Here is a 21673-nt window from a genome sequence, read left to right as displayed (position 1 = left end):
AATCAAGCTCATGATTTCATGTAAGGCAATGGACCACAATTTCATTATTTTATAAGAACTTTTTTATATTATATATAACATTATTTTTATAAGAACAATCTCAATGACTACATTCCGAGGAACCCCCAACAAGAGTGAAAAGCATAACAGAGAGGAGTTTCAGATGGAATAAAACACATCAGTGGCAAAGACTGGAGAGGCATAGTACAGAGACCAATAACTTGGGTGTCTAAAGTTGGACATGTTCATCTGTAGTCAGGAATCTAAAAATCCATTTCAAGCATTAAGTGCTGAGTAGACGTCTAAATATGGTGCATATCTGTTAGACACCTAAGTTTAAAAATTTGGATCTCAATCAATGGAGTCACCTTTCATAGGACTATTAATCAAGAAAGCCCTGTCAGAAAAAAAATCTTTGAGGGGGAGGGGCAACTGCTATTACTTCCCCATAGCAAACTCCTAAATGCAGAAAGCATGTCCTCACTACCACAGAATCCATAAATCCAGTGTGTGGGAAACAGGACTGGACCCAGGACCCCACTGCAACGAAACACTTAAGTATGTGCACAAGTCCATCTGTATTCAGAGAGCATCAGACTTCAATGGTACTTAGTACATGCTTAAGTATTTTGCTGAACTGAGGCCAAGGACAGCACACAAAAGGAAGTGGAAGGGAGTTTTATTTATATCAACTATGCTTTACTTGAGCAGTCTGATAATTTCTGCATACGGATTTATTTATTTCATTAACTGTAATATGTCAGAATGATTCAACTTTTATATTTCGCTTTGCCTGCTGCATAATTAGTACACAGTAAATTTTCTGAGACTAGAGGGCCACAAATAATGTCTTCTTGATGCAACCCATCAAAGGTGGGTAGTAGGTTTTTTTAATACAAAGCAATTAATAGTCCTCAGAAATTTTCCATTGCAGAGTAAAGCTGTGTCTAGACTACACCTCTCTGTCGATAGAGAGATTAGATTAGGCACGTTGAAATTGCTAATGAAGCAGGGATTTAAATATCCCGTACTTCATTAGCATAAACATGGCTGCCACTTTTTTCAAAATGGAGCTTTTTCGAAAAAAAAAGGCAGTCTAGACCCGCAGATCTGTTGAAAAATAAAACCTTTTTCGAAAGAGCCTGTAAACCTCATTTTTTGAGGAATACAGGATCTTTTGAAAAAGGGTTTATTTTTCAACAGATCTGCGTCTAGACTGCCATTTTTTTTAAAAAAGCGCCGTTTTGAAAAGAAACCCGGTGGCCATGTTTGTGCTAATGAAGCGTGGGATGTTTAAAATCCTGCTTCATTAGCAATTTCGACATGTCTAATCAACATCTCTCTGTCGACAGAGAGGTGTAGTTTAGACCCTAATAGAAAATGGAACTTTCAGAAATGCATTTATGGAACAAAGTTTTTGCTGTGACTTCACCAAATAGAACACTGGAATGAAGATTTCCATTTTTCAGAAAAAGCACCTCCGAATTGTCAAAAGTGTTCTGTTGTAAGAGTGGCTATAAAGTATTATATAGTTGCAATTAGTTATCTAGAAATATTTATTCTGGAACCAATACTATATTCACCTCTGCAGAATCTCTGCTTATAGCAGACCAGCAAAGCTCACTGCTCAGTGGGCGGGGAGAATTCTCTGTAAGTGAGCATCTGCTGTGGAGTACCACACTCAGTCCTGCAGTGTTGTCCCACAAAAAAGTGCACATGGGGGGGGGGGACCTGGGCAGTGATGAGTGGAGGTGGGATCATCTCAAGGTTCCCAGTATCTCTTAGGGGCTCTGACATCTAGGCAGAAAGGCCACTCATCCAACAAAAAAGAGACTAGCACACACAGATATTTGGTCTATGGATTGCTGCCCAGGATTTTGGCCTGAAAGCACCGAACTATAAAGTTGAGATTTTCAGTCACTTTTAGAACACCCAAATTATTTTTGTGGCTTTGAAAATCCCACCCCAAGGGTTCCAGTCATTTGTGCTCTTAGTTATTACAAATTGCAAAGTCTTCCTCTAGGAGTTTGGGAATTCACAACTGGACAGTTACTTCTTAAGAAAAACTGAATATCAATCATTATATATATTCATTATATATATTTACCTTGCACTTACACCTATGCTTTGTTTCTCTTCATAAAATATCAGTGTCTCTGCTTATCAAACTGACCAAGTGAGGAAAGCCTTGTAGCCTGAAATGTTGGTATTTTTACTATGAGGATATACACAAGCATATTTAGGTTAAAGGATTTCTCATTGTTCTGCTTCAATTAATATAGCATTTTGGATTCAGAGGAAAATCAAAATAAAATTTCCTAGCTAGTTTACAATAGTTACAAATAAAGTTTAAGATATTAAAAATAAAAAAAAACCATTTACATATAGTTGTGAAACAAACTGACAATAGCAAGGAAAATCACGGCTGAGCTGCATTCACTGTTAAATTTTAACACGGCACAAAAGTATGAGTATAGGGCCCAATCTGGCAATCCCTCAAGCACTTGCCCATTTATTCAATATGTTTACTTACATGTATAAATTTAAGCATGTATGTAACTGTTTGAAGTATCATGGCCAAAGAATGAAGCACCAGCATTAATTAATCTGGCAGACTCAGACAGACATTCGTCATAATTTATGCTTCCCTGTCATTACAAAAAAAATTTCTGAAAGATAATAAAAAAGACCACTGTCTGACCCACTGTCTATGGCATCCTGAGATCTTGAGGGAGAAGGAAAAATTTAGGCAGTCCTTTAAAAAATGTTATGGACTAAACAGACCAGCAGGGCTCCTTGTAGAATTTTTCATTGTGTATTTAGAATATTTTGTAAAGGGCTATTATTTATGCAACAGACTCAAATGCTTCCTGAGGAGCAGTTTCAGTTTGTTGTGAAAGTATAAATTTAGGGAGTGTATTTTATGACCTAGAAGTCGGTTGTAAAAGCCTTAAAAAAGGTTAGGAGACAAGGTGGGTGAGATAATCTTTTAATGGACCAACTTCTGTTGATGACAGAGACAATCTTTAGAGCGTAAACAGAGCAGTTCTTATGTCTAGGAAAGGTACTCAGAACGTCATAGCTAAATACAAGCTAGAAGTACTGTTAAGCATAAAGTTAACATGTTTCAAGGTGAAGTGACCAGTTAACACTTGTGCAATCATAGGACAAAGGAAAGTTAGTGGGTTATTTACTGATTGTTGTAATCAGCCATAAATCATGTCTTCATTGGGTCCATGATTTTTGTGTGTTTCCCACACTTACCCTAAAGGGGTTAATGTATACCAGGCAGAAGGGCCAATTAACATATGATGCTGCAAACTGGGGAAACTAAGGCTGAGAAGAAAGCCTAATTAGAGGAAGCTCACCTGTGTAGGAACAGGAATGGGTTCTATAAAGCTAATAGCAGAGAGCGGCTTCAGGGAAGTAATCTGTAGTCACTCCCTGGGGGAAAGGGATATGTATTTGGGGCAGTAGAAATTAGCCTGCAATTATTCCCTAAGAGGAGATAAGGCTAGCAAACCTGCAGGGGGATGGGTATCAGAGCCAGGAGGAGAATGAAAGGTTCAAGTAAAAAAGGCAACAAGATTCAGGATGGTGCAACCTTGGTTGTGACTAGAGGGTTCCTGAGCCAGAGCCCAGAGTAGTGGGTGGGCCTCGGTACCCATACCAGCCACTGTGGAAGTGGCATCAGTGGGGCAGTGAATGAGAAGGCTAAGATCGCTGGTAAGGAACTGATTTTGATACCTCAGATGGGGGAAACGTGGACAGTGAGCTGGTGGGAGGTCTATGTCACGAAGTGGGAGAACCTTGAGTGGCCAAAAGCATAAGAGAGTAGCAGCAGGGTGTGCAGTGAGCAGCAGAAAGAAGTCTTGGACTGGGAAAGAGCTAGCTCCCAAAGAAGCCAGGAGGAGCTGCCACCTGTGGTGACTTTGTGACAGTCTTCTGAATTTAAGTGTCCAAGCTCATCTTTTGACGGTGTTGTGCAGGTTTCCTTTGCAGACAAGGACTGAGAGGTCAGATCTGATCACACTGTGAAAAGTGTTCATCAATGGGACATAGTGTGCTTTTTGATTCTTTCGCCTGCAGAATTTTGTTCAATAAAAGATATGATCTCCCCCACCTTGTCTCTGATATCCTTGGGACCAAAAGAGGTACTACAACACCGTAAACATTTGTTTTTAAATATCACAAGCAGGAAACATAGTCATACATAGCACTCTTCATCCAGAGAACTCAGAGTGCTTTACATAGAGAAGTAACCCTCACTATTTCCATTTTTACATAGGATAAACAGAGCCACAGAAAGGCACTGTTCAGGGTCACACAGAAAGTCACTGAAGAGCTGGGAATAGAACCCAGCTTTCCTGACTCACACTGAGTGCTCTAGCCATTCAAAACTACTGGCTTGTTCAAATAAGGGCTCTATGCTGCAGAAAATATTCACAGCCTTCTGAGATAGCAGGAGGGGCAGTAATCTGAAGAAAGGCAAATATGCTGTTATACACCCCATCAAGTTTTGCACCAGAACTCTGAATTCTGGGTTCATCCCTCTTACTTTCCAGACCAGTGACTGCCTGGCATCATTTCCTTTGTTGACAGAAAACAACTAAGGAAATATCATTGAATCACATACCGCCTTTGGAAATCTTTCCCAATAAGGAAAAAAACTGCCTTTGCATTTAAATAATGTCATTTACATGAGCCTCAGTGCTCCTGAGAAAGATATATTCTGAAGCAGACATCAAAAGTGAAACTGTCATCATCCTGCAGCTACCGTAGAGGGCACGGGCCCCAGGAACAGGGAGCTAGCTCTTTGCCTGCTAAACCTCTGAGTTTCCATGGAGCAACAGAAATGGTCTGATTCTATGTGAGCATGGCTGAGGTGTTTACATCCTTGGGATCTCTGACTGCTACAGTGGAGACTGTTGCAGCCCCATTGAGGTATCTTGCCTGGAGCCTAGCTTGGACTGGTTATGGACTTTACACCATTTTACAGAGTATAGGAACAAGCCTTCTCCCCTTCCTATTTAGTTCAATGGTGGCAGAATGGGCCCTGCTGGGGTTTGCGCCCGAATAATTTGTAAATTAAAAAACAACAACCCTGAAACCACTACAATAGCCACATTTCCCTACACTTGGTTGAAAATTCAAACCAATTTCCTTGTTGATAGAGTTTCTCTCTCTATGCAAGTGTGCAGTCCTATTACATTTTTAGAGATCAGATGCACACCACTGAAACATTCACAGTAACTTAACTCTGGCTGCGCAAATATACTATTTCAAGATTTTTTTTAAAATCTAGTCTACATGAAATAGAATCAGTTTAAAATTAAAATAGAAGTTTACCTGAAGTTGCTGTTCTAATTCTGGAAAAGCCAAGGGAAAGTTGTTTTCAGGAGGAGTATCATCTGAAATGTAAATACACATTATGAAAGACAACACTTGCTATAAAGGCATTTCACATGCTCAGTTGACATGGTATGGCATGTATGTTGGCCTTTATGACCTGATCCTACAAACACAGGATGCACTTAACTTGGAACATTTGCACAGTCCTATTGAACTCAGTGGAACTTCTCATGGGTGTAAAGTTAAGTCTTTGCAGGACTGGAGCCTTACTTTGTGTTATAATAATTTTGAGAGTCACATTTCTAGAATGTGTTATAGCACAGTAAATCAATCAGTCAATAAATCCAGACAATTTCTATCTCCTGCTTCCAAATTACAGTACAAATAATTCAGGTTTCTGCCATACCCATGCTTTCAATGGGCATGTGACCTCATTAAAAGGTGAAGAGAGTTCATCACCTTGCAGGTGATACTTAGCACATCACATAGCTGGGCCTAACTATAAATGTAACTTCTAAAGTCTTGAAAATGACTTTTTTTGCTATGGTTTACTAGGGCAAAATTAAAAATACAAGAAAGTTTCCCCCAGTAGTAAATGTAATGCCGCTTTTCCGGAAAAACTTGCCAGCTGTCTACACTGGCCACTTGAATTTCCACAAAAGCACTGACTTCCTACTGTAAGAAATCAGTGCTTCCTGCAGAAATACTATTCTGCTCCCATTCAGGCAAAAGTCCCTTTTGCGCAAATCTTTTGTGCAAAAGGGCCAGTGTAGAGAGCTGAGATTTGTTTTCCACAAAAAAGCCCCGATCGCAAAAATGGCGATCGGGGCTTTTTTGTGGAAAAGCCCATCTAGATTGGCACGGACGCTTTTCCACAAAAAGTGCTTTTGCGGAAAAGCGTTCGTGCCAATCTAGATGCTCTGTTCCTAAAATGCTTTTCACGGAAAACTTTTCCGTTAAAAGCATTTCCGGAAAATCATGCCAATCTAGACGCAGCCCACAGGTTCTTTGTGTTGTTACAGAGACAATACAGACAACAGGACGGCAAGTTTCTCCATGTCTCATTACTTATGTATCTTTTACTCTGACATGGAAGGATCCACCTGCAAGGATGAGGTTAATTCACCTATTAGGCTCAATCAGATCAAAGGCTTTTTAACATAGGCTGTCAAGCAGGTATCCTTGAATGCCAGGTATGCCAGTTTTGAGGTGAAAACCCCTGCTCAGTAGGAACTGCACTGAGAATAGAAATGTGAAGCATACTTGTGTGGCAAGAAAACAGTTACCTGTTGTTATGATGGACAAACACCTATTTGGAATGGACATGAGCAATCACTCAAAGAAAAATATTCATTACTCATAGTCATAATCATTATCGCACTACATTTTGGATCGGAGTGCACTCTTTATGTATCTTGCTGCATGTTACAGATCTTCATTACTGGCTAGCTTTCAGAGTCTGTCGTATGCAATGGCACAATTAAATCAGGGTTTACGCAGCAGAAAACTTCTGAGCCTGCAAACTGCTCTGTGCTGGCCGCCCCCTGTGCTCCCATCGAGCCTTGGGTTTTGAGGGGCTGCAGTGGTCTGCTTACACAGAGTATCTTGCCAGGTATTTTGCACCTTCACATTCTGCTATCAATGATCATGGAGCACAGAGATTGTGGTGGGGGATAGGCAAAATGAGCAACCTTGTTTCAGACTCAATATGCAGAGTGTATATTGTCTTGTTAGTATACACTCAAAGCCTTGCTTTAACTAAGAAAGAGTTGGACATCCATGGCAATGAGCTGGCCTTACCATTACTCATACTGTATTGCACAGGGGAAGGGATGTAAACAAATAAACAAACGTGAGGACTATGCTAATGAAAAATGAAGTTAAGAAAAGGGCAACACAAGTAAAACAAAGTTTAGGTACCAAAATCAAGTACTAATATTCCAAGAGCACAGTTTGCATTATTATTAAAAACATCTCTCCATCATCTACTCACTAGGCTTCTCCTGCAATATATTGAAGATTTTTACTTGCATAAAGCTACTCCATGGAAGAGTGCAAGTGTTTATTTTGAGTTGCTGTTGCCTTCTTGTGCAAAATTTTAAAAATAGACAAATATTCTAAAAGAAGAAAGACGAATCATACTGCACAGCCAAATGGAATGAAGGAATATGACTCAGTCAGACCAGTAGTACAGCTGCTCTACAAACATTTGGACAAATAGTTGTAAAACATTTTGACTGCAATACTGGATCAGAGTTGTGGAGAGCAGTTAAAGTAATATTTGATAATCCCAGCAGTACAACATACTGTACCAGTAGCAGTAAGGAAGACCCGTCATTATTTTAATTTGCAAAAGAAACCAGGAACAAGTAAAGCAGGAATTGCTGCTATTTTTCAACTGCATTAGTTTTTTTAAGTATATTTTCTTTGAATATTTATTACTTTCAAATTATTAGAAATGTTACACTACTAACTGCAGCATAAATAGAAACAGCAAATCAAAAAAATAAAACAAATTCCCTAAATACATTTTAAAAGGATGAAATTTAAAAAGAAATAATTGCAGAGGATATTCTTTCAATAAGCAGATGTTCACGGCTTATTATCTGAACACAAATTGTCTGAGTCAATGGTACTAAAAATAGAACTTATTGGTATCTGAATCATTAAAGCATACCATAGTACATTTTATAATGGGCCTGCCTTAGCATCTACTTAACAGCTGCAAGGGTTTTTTTTTTTTTTTTTAAACTCACACTAGTTTAAGACTACTTAAAATCAACTTCTCTGTGCTGTTAACATACCACATAAACTAAGAACTTAAGTGTCAGGAATTTTATTGAATCAGAAATTCATACACATACATACATATTCATAGTCTAAAGCAATGTAAAAAGCCCAGCACTTCATCCCACCCCCACATATAAGTCTGGGATATAAAAAGGTACCTAAGGGGAGTTAGGTTCCCAATTTCAGTGAATTTCAATTGTAGCCTAACTCTCTTGCATTCTTTTTTAAATCCCAGTTTGAGTGCCTATTACAATTCCCACTAATGTTGATGGGATTCTTCTTACAACTGAAGTGGAAGATACAACATTCCAATACTGATTTACAAATAATTGTGTAGTGCCCTGGCAAAGTGTGTGCCATATTTTTCTTGAAGGGCTGATCCAGGTGCAGGAAAGATATCTGCTTATGTTACCTGGATGTGGAACAGCCTTTAAAGAAGGAGATTATACGCATTTTGCCAGTGCATTACACAACTATTTTTTGTAAGACAGCAGTGGAATGTTGTGTGTCTTAGGATTCCTGGTTTCTAATCCTGGCTCTAGGAGGGTAGTGTTTACAGAGAGACAAGTACAGACATTGCTTACTAAAAGGCACTGTGGCTAAATGGATGAAATTTGGCTTTGTCATATGAGAGCTCTAGGTTTTATTCCCAGTTATGCCTGAAATGACCTTGTGAGGACTCTTGGTTATCTTATTTGCAAAAGGGTAGAGGACAATAATTACCTTCCCTTAGGACAGGAATATGAGGGACTTGTTTAATAATAAGGTTAGGGACTTCATAAAAACATTAACAGCACTGATGATCTTCCTGCCCACCACACTCTCTCCTTAAGCTACAGGAATTGTAGAAAGGGAACATGGCGGAGACCATGCTTATTGTAAAATTGGTGTGCACATACTCATCATAGTGAGCAAATAGTAAAGAGAAGAACGTAGAGCTAATTTCTCTGTTTTGGTTCTGGAGTAAACTCTGAAGGATATAGGTGTTTCAGCTAGTATTTTCTATGTAAGACCCAACTCTGAAGGATATAGGAGTTTGGGCAAATACTATTTTTATGTCAGAAAATAACCTAGAGTGTCTTGCTCTGTTTTGGCACATAAACTCTCATAAGTGAAAGAACTAACTTTGAAGAACACAGAAGTTTGGAGAAATAGGGTTAATATAAAGAATTTGAGCATCATTGTGTGATTTGATATTGTTGGAGAAAATGTTTAAGAGAAGGCAAACTAAAGATGCCCCTAAAGATCAGGAAACATTACCTTTTGTTTAAACAAGTTTTACAGGGGTTTGAGCACAGCCCATAAACTAAACTAATAAAGCCTAATATAGTAAATGAATAGCAAAATACTGTGACTTCTGTCAGATAGGATTGCTATCTAACTGCCAAAATAACTACCCCAATGCAACAAAAAAGAAAGCAAATGGAAAAAGTCAGCAGAAGGTATCAGGATATGTTTACACTACAGAGTTTTTTTGGAAAAACTGAATTTTTTCTAAAAAAAACCCTTCAATTATGTCCACGCTGCAATCACATTCTTTCAAAAAAAAAAAATCGAAAGAACTGAGGGCTTTTTCCAACATTGGTAAACCGCTTTCTACGAGGAAGAAGCCTTTTTCTGAAAGAGCTCTTTTGGAAAAAGGCGTGTGTGGACAGGGAAGAGAAAGTTCTTTCACAAGAAGAGGAAAGAAGAAAAAGCACGGGTGTCCTGGGGGCCATTCTGCCCATAGTAATCGCAGCTTAAATGTGAGATAGCGTCCATTCTGTGTGGACACTATCTGTTGAAAAAGCAGATCGCTTTTTTGATGCGCTTTGGCAGTATGGACGCTCTCTTTTGGAAATTATATCAGAAGATCTCTTCTGGAAAAGCTTCTTCCGAAAGAAGCCTGCAGTCTAGACATAGCCTAATTGAGAAGATCACCTCTTTGCTAAACTGGTAGTGGAACAAAATCTGTACCCATGGAAAGTAATGGCTCAGTGAGTAAAATAAGACCAGGTCCAGACAAGCAGGCAAACAACAGATAAAGAAATTGGAAAACAGGTTGGGAGCGCTGAGCGGCATAGTGGTGGAAGTAAAGAAAGTAGTAAGTCGCGGCACAGAGAATTTCGATATCTGGGACAATAGTTGGAAAAGTGTCATTTTGAAAAGTAAGAAAGTAATTTTTTTTTAAAGTAAAATGTTAACTCTGCAAAGGAAGGAAGAAATTAAGCAGTTGATCATTGTAAAAGTGTTAGAGGCAAAATGTAAAAGGAAAAAAATTCTGGTTTCTTTGCAGTGATTCTGAAGAAAAATTGTCCTTTTCTTAAAGGAATAGTCTACAGGCAAAGAAACAATCTAACTGAAATCATTTGACTATGGACAAGATAGTCAAATTCACTAAAAGAACATAAGTGTTTTCTATTGGAATTTAGTGGCCCGCACATGTAGAAAAGAGAATGTCATCAATATACAGTTCTGTAAAAATAAAGCAGTGCAAGGAATGTTAAAAATATGTATGCACATATACCTGTGAGCATGTGGATATTATAAATATGTAAGGATATGAAGACCTAAAACAACAAAGCTGGGTTGTAAAATCCTGTTTTGTAGGTTTAAAATGAATTGGTTTGGGTTTCTAAATTATTCCACTAAAATACATTTGAATTTTTCATTCAAACTTGCAAAACTGACAGACCCTTTTTGCCAGACACCAGTAATTATATTGTTGGGCTTTGATGTTTAGGATTTAATCCTTAAGGTACCTCAATACTTTATTTAAAAATATATTGAACTTTATAAAGATCAAAGTTATTATTACAATAAGGGACAAGTACAAGTTGCAATTCAAAATAATAATATAAAAAAATTAAAAACCACTATATCCTAAAGCCATGGTCACCAACCAGTAGATCAGGATCTACCATTAGATCTTGAAGCCTCTGACAGGTGATCCCGATTGGTTTGGCCGGGAAGCTAACAAGCGCAGGCACTTCAGTTGCCCTTTCACCCATTGTCATGCTGCTCCTGTCCTCTGCCTTAGAGCTACCTGCCCAGGAGCTTCCTGCTTGCTGTGCAGGGGAGGGGAGGGAGAAGGGAGGGCGCTGATGGCAGGGTGTCTCCCCTACGCCCACTCCTGTACCCTATCTCCACACAGACAGAAGGGGACAGAGGGAGCTTGGCAATGCAAATCTCTGTCACTCTCACACACTGTGTGTCTATGTCATTCTCTCTCTCTCTCTCTCTCTCACTCACACACACACACACACACACACACACTGTCCTTCACTCTCATCTCCTGAACCAACATATATGGGGGGGGGGAGGTTGTTACTTCTTTTATTGCTTGCAACATGTGTTATTTTTGGTTTGTGACTGGTCTGTGCATTTCATCATTTTCATTTCTCTCTTATGCTTAAATTTCATTCTTTGAGTAGTTTGTTCTAAAATGCTTAACCTGATGCATTGGAGTAATTATCCCTGAGGTAATTGCTGCTCCTGGAAGTGGTTGGCATGTCCCTGGAGCTCCTGAGAAAAGCAAAGCAGGTGGTCTCCACATGCTGTCCTTGCCTGGAGATACTGCTTCTGCAGCTCCCATTGATCAATAACGGGGAATTGTGGCCAGTAGAAATTGTGGGCTCAGTGCCTGTAGTTGAAGGGCAGTATCTGGTGCCATGGAGCCATTGCTGTACATGCCAGCTGCATTCAGGAGTGGTACAGGACCAGGGCAGGAGTAAAGCTGCCTTAACCCCACTGCTCCACCACCTAAACGCTGTCTCAGTTAAACAGTGCTCAGCCAGAACCTGCTTCATGAATCCCTGAATTTTCTCCTATCCCAACCTCCTGCCCCAGATGTGAGTCCCCCTGCACGCAAACTCCTTCCTAGACCTTGTACCCTGAAACTCTTCTGGACCCAATACCCCACCTGGGTTAAGCTTGCAGCCCCTCCCATACTCCAAACTCCTTGGCCCAAGACCAGAGCCTGCACCCCAGTTCCTGCCCCAGCCTGGTGAAAGTGAATATGGGGGAAGAAGGAGGCTAGAGTGAGAAGGGTGAGGCCTCAGAAGGGGTGGAGCAGGGCAGGGCCTCAAAGAAGGGGTGAGAAGGAAGAGGGGCAAAGGTATTTGGGTTTGAGGTAGATCTTACTTAAATTGAAGAATTAATCTTGTGGTTTAAAATGTTGGAGACCACTGTCCTAAAGCAACAGCAGGGGTTACACATACAAAAAAAAAAACCCCTTTAGAAACATTGAGCCTTAAGGTGGCTTTAAGTAATCAGACTGTCACTTTAATAAAGTACACAAAAACTCTGTAAGCACAAAAGTATTATAGTAGTAATGCTTCTCAGCTGTTACCTATGAATTAACTTAAAGCTTAGTAGAGCAGAAAAACTATAACAAGCCTGGTCTGCTGTAATAAGAAAAACAATTGAGGTAAACTACTTCATAAACCTAGTAAGTGAACAGTGGAATAATTCAAACTGAACAGTAGAATATTTCACTCTAAATGCTTAAAAGTAGAAGCCATTGAAACATGGCCTGCCCATTAAACAAAAACACAGGAAAATAAGGTACTAATTCCTCTGCTTTGCCTGCAATCAGCAACATTTTTAAAGGTATTTTAAACAATAATCTGCCTCCTCCTCCCCCCAAAAAATGGAGTAAGAAAAGAGTTCTTGTCTTTCAGAGCTTCAGAAAAAAATGGTGCCAGCTAAGGAGCAATCTGAGAATATGATTGATCCACTTTTGTGATGAAAATTATGTTTTGTGGTGCTGGTCTTGCTGCTAGCATTGTTGTATATTGTGTTTTTTAAAGAAACACTCCATTAATCAAAAAATAATAAGCATTTAAACTGTATTTACAAAAACAAATGTTGCAGAAGGGTAAAGGTCAAGGATTACTACAGGTTGAACCTCCCAAATCCAGGCCTCTCTGGTTTGGCAGGGCCACAGATGTTCCTGGACCAAAGAGCTCCAGAGCTGGGAGTGGGAGCCGGCTGAGACAACGCGGGGTTGGAAAGCCCTAGATGGGTCAGCAGCAGCTGGACCAGGCAGTGGCTGGGGAAGCTCCCGCCCCAGCCAAGAAACCCCTGGCATCAGCTGGGCTAGGTGGCCAGGGAATCCCGGCCCCAGCTGAGGAATCCCCGCTGCAATGGGGCTTCAGGCAGGTGACCCAGCTTGGAACCCCAGAATGAAGTGGGGCTGGCAGAGGTGGGTGGCCCTGGCTGGGGAACCCCAGAGAGTTCCCAGCAGCAGTGGGCCGGCCCTAGCAGTGACACGCTGTGGCCGGATGATGCTGGATGTGGAACCCCCAGCGGCAGTGGGGCTGGCAGTGGCTGGGTGGCCCCAGCCCAGGAATAATAGGGAACCCTGTGTGGCAACTTGAGACCCTAGGACAGTATGCAGTCAGCAGGAGTTAGGAGTCTGTGCCAGGCCAACGGCAGGGCAGGGAACCTGAGGGAGAGGAGCCTGGGAGCGGAGTAGCCAACAGGGGAGCACTGACCTCCCTTGGTCCAACAAATTCCGTGGTTCAGGACAGCTCAGGTCCCAAGGGTGCTGGACCAGGGAGGTCCAACCTGTAGTTTGTTAGAAGAAACAATCTCCACAAGTGGAAGAGGCACATTTAAAAGCAAACTATGCAAGGGACACAACATTTACCTATTAGTAAAAATAAAAAAACCATACATTTTAAATACAAAGTAAAATTACCAAAAATTAAGTTATGCAAAAACATTGGTAATGCCACTTTTCCAAAGATTTCATAGGAATTTATGAGAAATGCCCTTAAAGGGCGTGAGACTGAAAGTCCCCCACAGTGTTATGCTTATAAAAGTACACTGAACTTTTTTTCAGGGGACAAGGCAGAAAGTTGTGTTTATTTAAAGTACAAAATAGATATCAGAAACCAGCATATGTATACATTCACACACCACATACATACATGAACTAAAAGTTCTGCTGCTGCTGTTATAGTTACATCCTTACCATTGCACAAGTCAGCCTAGTGGCCAGCTAAACTGAGCAAGAGTAGGGGAGCTGGGCCTCAGCTGGCTGTATCTGAAATTCCATTGTTATTGCAAAACAACCCAAAGTACTTCTGCTCTTGCCTGTTTTTATAGTGACCGATTTCCACATACGCCTATGAATTTTGCTTTGCTCCAGAACCTGGGGTCATGAGTTTGAGTTCTGCCCCAGGAGCAGCCAGGCAGCTGCTTCCAGCTTCCCCCAGGCTAAAGCTGGCACCAGCTGACAGTAGGGAAGTGGTTTACCAGTTTTCCCAGGGTTGAAGCCAGCAGAGGCAAACAGCTTGCTCTGGCTGCAGCAAGTGGAGCAGCAATTGGCCCAGGCAGCGGCCTGCGCACTTGGGGGGAACCACTTCAGCTCCAGATGCAGCTCCAAACAGGGAATAAGTTAGCGGCCCAGAGGTGGAGTGTGGAATAAGATAGTAGCCCACGGGCCAGGAGCTCAGGGAATCTGGCCAGCAGGTCCAGGCAGGCAGGCCAGGATGCAGCCCACCAGAATCTGGAGGATGGACTCCCAGGGCACTCTCCGGTGGGTGTGAGTGCACGCTGCGTCCAGATGTCATGAGGTGAGGGTGGATCAGAGAGGACATGGCCATGGCAGCAGCAGGTCCTTCACAAGCAAGATGGCAGCCAGGTCTGCTTTGGCCTCCTGTGCCAGACCAACCTGAGTGTGTGGCTATGTCTAAACTACATCCCTCTTTCGACAGAGGGATGTAAATTAGGCAGATCAAAATTTCAAATGAAGCGGGGATTTAAATATCCCGTGCTTCATTTGCATAATCACATCACAGCGTTCTTTTGAAAAAGGGTATTTCGAAAGTGAAACCGCTGTCTAGACACGGTTCTTTTGGGAAAAAAAACAACTCTTTTTTCAAAGATCCTGTACTCCTCATCCCTACTTCATTTGCACTTTCGATCTGCCTAATTTACATCCCTCTTTCAAAAGAGGGATGTAGTTTAGACATACCCAATGTCTACTGTCACAATTGGATGAGTTATGCTAATAATAATAATATCCCTGAATAATCCTTAAAACCAGGTTCTGAATGCTGATGCCTTATCCATTAGGCCACTGGAGGACCCACCCCAGATCTAGACTTCTCAAGTCTGCCAGTGTATTCTCAAATGTTCTCGATGACAGATGGCATGATGAACACCTCTCCTTTTAGAATAGTGTAGATCAGGGCCTTACTAAATTCACAGCTATGAAAAACCCATCATGGAACATGAAATATGGGTCTTGTGTGCTTTTACCTTATACTTTACTATTATAGTAGCCAATAATTTTATTGTCAAGGTTCATATTTCTTGGTCATGGTATACGTAGTCTATGAATTTTAATGTTACAATCTGCTCAATCTATATATCTTATTTGGGTGCATGTATCATTCTGGTATGAAAGGTTAGAAATATGAGGCATGAAATTGTTTATGGTTTTAAATGTGCAAATGTTAGCCTTCAGTGGTGCTCCCTGAAGCCTTAATTAGTGAGTGATCAACTTAATGACTTGAGAACAGCCTTGTTTGTCTTTTAAGTCTAAGCAGTTGTTGGTCTTAGGAAGACATATGATCATATCGCCTGGTAGAGAGGTACCAGTTTGACCAGGTAATTTTCCATAGAACATGGAAGTAGAGAACAAAACTTTCCCACTGAAGGAGAATCTATATGTAGTCCCCTTACTAAAGGTGCCTCTGACTTTTTCTGGGAGGCTCCTGTGTGCTGCAATCTAGCTCTAAAGACTACAATTCCCATGAGCCCTTGAGGAAACCAGGAAGGAAGTTTTTGGTCTGAGGCTCTCCATGTGGAGAGAAGGACTGAGCAATCTGGGGGGCTTTCCTTTGTTTTTTGGAACAAAAGGGAGCCATGCTGCTGTGGAGGAGCTTTATCTAGTTCAGGAGCTGTTATGTTACAGCTACAGACTGGGACTGAGCCTTTGGAACTGGGATATAGCAGGCTGCTTCTGATTGCCCTAGAGGGGAGAGACTCTCTGGCTGTGGCTCAGAAGGACTATTCTACACCCAGTACACAGAAGGAAGCTATAACTAAATGGGCTCTTTGGGAAAGTGCTGCCCGGGACAGACCTCCAAGATATAGACTAACTCTGGGTCCAAAGAGAGTCAGAGAGGCCAGCCCAGTGAACCAGGGCTGCCGGCATTTGGTGGAAGCTGTTCAGAGGCAGAGGGACTTAGCAGCTGGCTGCATAGCTTGGACTCTCACACTTCAGCTGCAGAACTTCAAGCACGCCCACGCAAGCATCTGGGACTCTGAGTCCAGAGTAGTGCACGCTCTGGGGTGGGATAGATTGTGACAGTGCAAATGCCAGCTAGATAAGTTCCTATTACTTCTGTATGCTTTGTTAATTGTTGTTATTCACTGTTAAACCCTGTGTCTTTAAGTTATTAAGTAAAGGTGTGTTCATTTTAATTTAATCAATTAGATGTATATTATTTATAATTGTTGTCCTGGAGTTAGATACAGATTATTGCTGGAATAATTTTATTCCTGGAGGCTCCCAAGGCACACCATTAAGTGTGTACAGGGCCAGCCAGGTGGAGGCACCACCATTGTATAGTCATGAGCAAGGGACTGCAGGAAGGGGGTGAAAAGCCGGAAAAGAGCGTCTACACTGGCCCCGATCCTCCGGAAAAAAGCCCTTTTCCGGAGGATCTCTTATTCCTACTTTGAAGCATCCTAACTTTTGAGTAGGAATAAGCAGCAGTAAGGGGCATAAAGAAGTAATATTAAAAAACACTACACATTCAGGTGGCTAAGCAATTAGACTGTTACTCTAATGAAAGTACATGAAAACTAAAAACAAAAACAAAAAAGAATGATTGTAATAATGGTTCTTAGCAGTTGCCTGTAAATAAATTTGAAGCTTACCACAGCAGAAAAACTATGACAAGCATGGTGGAAGGGAAACTGAGATATACTGCCTCATTAATTTAATAACTGAACAGTGGGATAATTTATCTTAAAACCTTAAAAGGTAGAATCCATTGAAACATGATCTGCCTATGAAACAAAACCCAAAAGAGTATGGAGTAATTTTTTTGTTTTGCCTGTAATCAGCAAGAACATTTGCAAAAGGAAAGCAGGATTTTAAGCAATAATTTGCCACCTCCATTCCCCAAAAGAGGTAGAAACATATTTTTATAGTTTCTCAGAACTTTAGGGGGGAAAACAACTGGTATCCTGCCAGTTGAGAAGCAATTCAGAATACCATGAACCTACAATCACAACAAACAATCTGTTTTGTATTGTGCTTTTTGTGTTTGTGTTTGGAGCATTTTGTGTTTTGTTTATTTTGTTACCAACATTGTTGTGCATGATGTTTAAACCCACCACTACGACAGATTTTCAGAATTAAAATTACCAATAAAAGAAAGACACGTAAAAATATTTGTTATTGAAAACCAAAATCAGAAACAATTGGCAAATCTTAGTCAACTTCCTTAGTCAACCCAGGTAAGCGCACATAGGTTGTTGGTTTAGTATGCAGAGAAAAAGAGCAGGCAAGTAAACCAGAGAAAAAATAAAAACACTGCTAGAACAGAATTCCAGTCTAAGTATTTTAAAGTCACAGCTCCAGTTTTATGCTTTCCTGATGAGTCAAGGACATTTGTCATCTGGCTGGCTGCTAATTAGCCTACATACATCCCTCTGAGGGAGCCTTCATACTGCTTTAAATTTGGTATATAGTGTGCTCAGCATGCAATGCTGATCCATTTTGCAGGTACCCTTAAATAGCTTTTTCTTTAGGTTAATGGCTGCATATTTGATATATATGTGTATATAGTAATAATTAATGTGTATATATTAATATATATACACACACACCTCTGTGACTTTAAAATACTTAGGGTGGAATTCCATTCTAGTAATGCTTTTACTTATCCCTGGTCTGCTTGCCTGCCCTCTCTTTTTGCATACTATATTTTTTTAAAATGTGCTTTTACATATTGAAATTACAATTATAAATTAATTGATTGATTGATTTTCACTTCCCTAAATATGAAATATTATTTTTATCAGATACTTAATCATCAATATATGCTGATTGTTGATTAAGCATCTGATAAAAATATTTCATATTTGAGGAAGTGAAAATAAATCAATTCATAAATGATCAATAATTGTAATTTCAATATGTAAAAGCATGTTTTAAAAAAGCAATACTGATATGGTACTTTGAAATTGCGAACTGGTGACAATTTTAGTTATCTTTCTACCTTTTTGTGTATATTTATTGACATTCCAAAGTAGAGAACACATAGCAAAAGATTGGCCAGATAAATTGACACTTATTTTGGCTGCTATCCGTAGCAGTAATAAACTAAGGACAAAAATTCAGCCATATCAAATTCTGTCTGGACAACCTATGTGGTTAATGATTGACTCTAAATCAGCTAATTGGGAGTACCTGCAATAACCCAAATTATCTCAAATGGCTTGAACAGTTACAAGATGACTGGACTACATTGCAATATAAGATTTCTCAGGCAATTGAACAAATGAACCAGAAATTGTAAAAGGATAAAGTTATATAATCCAATATGTGGGAACCTGGAGATCAGGTAATATACCTAAAATGGGGCAAGAAAAAACCTTGTGTTAGAATCAAAACAGACTGACCCCTATTCCATAGTGGATTGCTTGAGCCCGTTAGTCTATTGCATAAACAAGAATGGTAAACTGAAATGGGTACATTTTTCGCAAATTAAGCTGTTTGCATGTAGATCAGTGTTTGAATTCTTTGCAGAAAAAGGACTTCCTGGAACCTAAACACAAGGCGCTGCTTAACCGTACAATTTTTAATTCACAGAAAATGAAACTCCAGTGTAAGGTCTGCCTTGGTCTGTTTCTGGGAACTTTTAGAACAAAGTAGTCTGATGGGGCTCTTGTACATTTCAAAGGAGGAATATGGAACTCTGTGTGCCACCCGGGAAGTCCAGCTGACTCTGGGCTGCATGCCGCGTGCCAGCTTTGAAATTTATGAGTCCCCAAAGTGGCAGCGCAGCATGGAGCCGGACTTCGTGCCGCGCTTCCGATTTGAAATGCCACGCTAGAGCCTAGGATCAGCTGAGGAGTCCCCAGCTGACCCCGGGCTCCATGCACCGCAGCTCCACACAGCTGACCCCGGGCTCTACGTACTGCAGCTCCACACAGCTGATCCCTGGCTCAGCTGTGCAGCGCTGCCCTTTTGAAGTATTCCTTCTTCCCCTCTCGCCCCCCCAGATAGAGGCAGCAAGGGGAGGGGAATCAAATAGTCAGTGGCCCAGTGATCATCATGAAATGGTATGATAAAAACACCAGCCAAATTTTAAGACTACTAGGAAATACCAATGTATATGCCTGGGAAGGTGACATTGGACTTGAGGTTCACCTCATAAATACTACAGAAATACAAAATCACTTGAAAAGTTGGGGTTAGAATAGAAGGTTCTTTTGGACTACCAGTCATGTAGTATCACCATATGAGTGGGATGAGCTTGTTAAATAAGGAACAATACTAACAGTCACTGTGGGATACTGCCCCATACCCAGTGGTGAATAGAACCAATGGTTCCCAGACACCTATACCAAAACCTGGATCAAAGACTATGCATTTCAAAGAAGTACCCTGATTAAAATAAAAAAAAAACCTAAATTATTTGTGACCCAAAGTCATCCAGTAAGAATCTAGTTAAATCCACTACTAGTACACATAAAAATTGGTATGGACTGGACTTAGCTAAATGTGTTAAAAATGGAATTTAAATATTTACCCTACTCCCTTCCTATTTTGATGGCCTGGATAAAAATACATCAATACCACAATGGCCGAGCAAAATGAGATGTAGCAGACACTATATTAGGAGGAGTTGGTTATGGAACAGGGATTATGAATACCATGACTTAAAGTTTATTAAGCATAAGCATAAGCTAAGCTCTCTGCCACAACTGCAAGATAGCCTCATTCACAAGCAAGCACATACTAATATGGACTTGCTTCATATGGATTGGGGGAACCTGAAAGCAACATGGAACATAAAACTGCCTTGTCCTTATGATGTGCTGACATGCAGATTCTTAGCTTAGCATCTCTTGAACATGAGATGTTATGGGTAATATCTGGAAATGTTAGGTATACATCTTTTAAAAACAATGAAAAAGGTCACTCTTTGATACTTATAGCTATGACTGTTTGCAATATGTCTCCAGCATGGTTAAGCCTGATTTGTTACTAGATAAATTGTTGTTAAGATGCTTTCCAACAGGCTATGGAGACAGAAATATAGAAAGTAAGCCCACTTCCAAAACTGACCATGGGATCTTTTTGGCTACCTTAGGTTATAGGCCAGTAGGCTGGGAAAGAAAAGAAATGATTGGACACTCAAGGTTGTACGGAATGGGGCCCTCAGAAATGGGTATGCTTATCCTTGTCTGTCACCACAGAATCATTTAGTATGAATACATCATTGGAAATATGTTTTTGGGACAAATTGGAAAATAAGACTCGTGTCTTGTATAATGGATAATATATATGTGTTATGTCCTGGGAAAATGTATTTTGGGAAGATGGAAGTATCAGCCAGCCACCAGTGGAGGAATGTAGATGTATTGCCAGCGAGCTATATATTAACAATTACACTTACTCTTTACTAAAGATTAAAAGGGCACTTGTACTATAATTGTCACTTTGGCTAATTTCTCTGTTCCCCTTGGCCTGGATTGGCATGATTTAACTGATCATTTACTAAAAGGAACAAAGGTTATGCAGTTTTTACAACAGACACAGAAGGATATAGGGCCACATGATTTAGTTCGGATTGGTCCTGTCTAGAGCACGGGGCTGGACTTGATGACCTTCTGAGGTCTCTTCCAGCTCTATTGTTCTATGATTCTGTGTCATTCATATATTAGATCCAAATGGGAATGAGTTAAGAACTGCTAAATTTGAAAAAGAAATGACATCCTATCACTGGTATGATGTTTTTATAGGCTGGTCCCCAACTTTTAAGGGCATATTATCTATCATGATTCACTCATTGCTGATTATATTAATATTATTCTGAATTTGCTTTGAAACAGTTATATAAAGTGTGACCCACTCAAGGGCTACGTCTACATTGGCATGATTTTCCGGAAATGCTTTTAACGGAAAAGTTTTCCATTAAAAGCATTTTCAGAAAAGCGCGTCTAGATTGACAGGATGCTTTTCCGCAAAAGCACTTTTTGCGGAAAAGCGTCCGTGGCCAATCTAGACGCGCTTTTCCGCAAAAAAGCACCGATCGCCATTTTCGCGATCGGGGCTTTTTTGCGGAAAACAAATCTCTGCTGTCTACACTGGCCCTTTTGTGCAAAAGTTTTTCGGAAAAAGACTTTTGCCCGAACGGGAGCAGCATAGTATTTCTGCAAAAGCACTGACAATCTTATGAGATTGTCAGTGCTTTTGCGGAAATTCAAGCGGCCAGTGTAGACAGCTGGCAAATTTTTCCGCAAAAGCAGATGATTTTGCGGAAAAACTTGCCAGTCTAGACACAGCCCAGAA

At 40.4% G+C, this 21673-nt stretch overlaps 1 protein-coding gene across 2 annotated transcripts in view; it reads right to left on the bottom strand.

The window, feature by feature from the left end:
• Positions 1-21673, bottom strand: part of MAP3K7CL (MAP3K7 C-terminal like) — a 59372-nt gene that overhangs the window by 30165 nt on the left and 7534 nt on the right. For both annotated transcript variants that reach the window (XM_006126076.4, XM_075910433.1), the window contains exon 3: positions 5350-5411. In XM_006126076.4, coding sequence (XP_006126138.2) covers positions 5350-5411 — 62 coding nt within the window. The remainder of the gene's footprint in view (positions 1-5349; positions 5412-21673) is intronic.

The sequence above is a fragment of the Pelodiscus sinensis genome, chromosome 1 (assembly GCF_049634645.1).
Source record: "Pelodiscus sinensis isolate JC-2024 chromosome 1, ASM4963464v1, whole genome shotgun sequence".
Taxonomy (NCBI): domain Eukaryota; kingdom Metazoa; phylum Chordata; order Testudines; family Trionychidae; genus Pelodiscus; species Pelodiscus sinensis.
The sequence above is the reverse complement of the archived record's forward strand: the minus strand, read 5'-3'. Positions and strand labels throughout refer to the sequence as shown.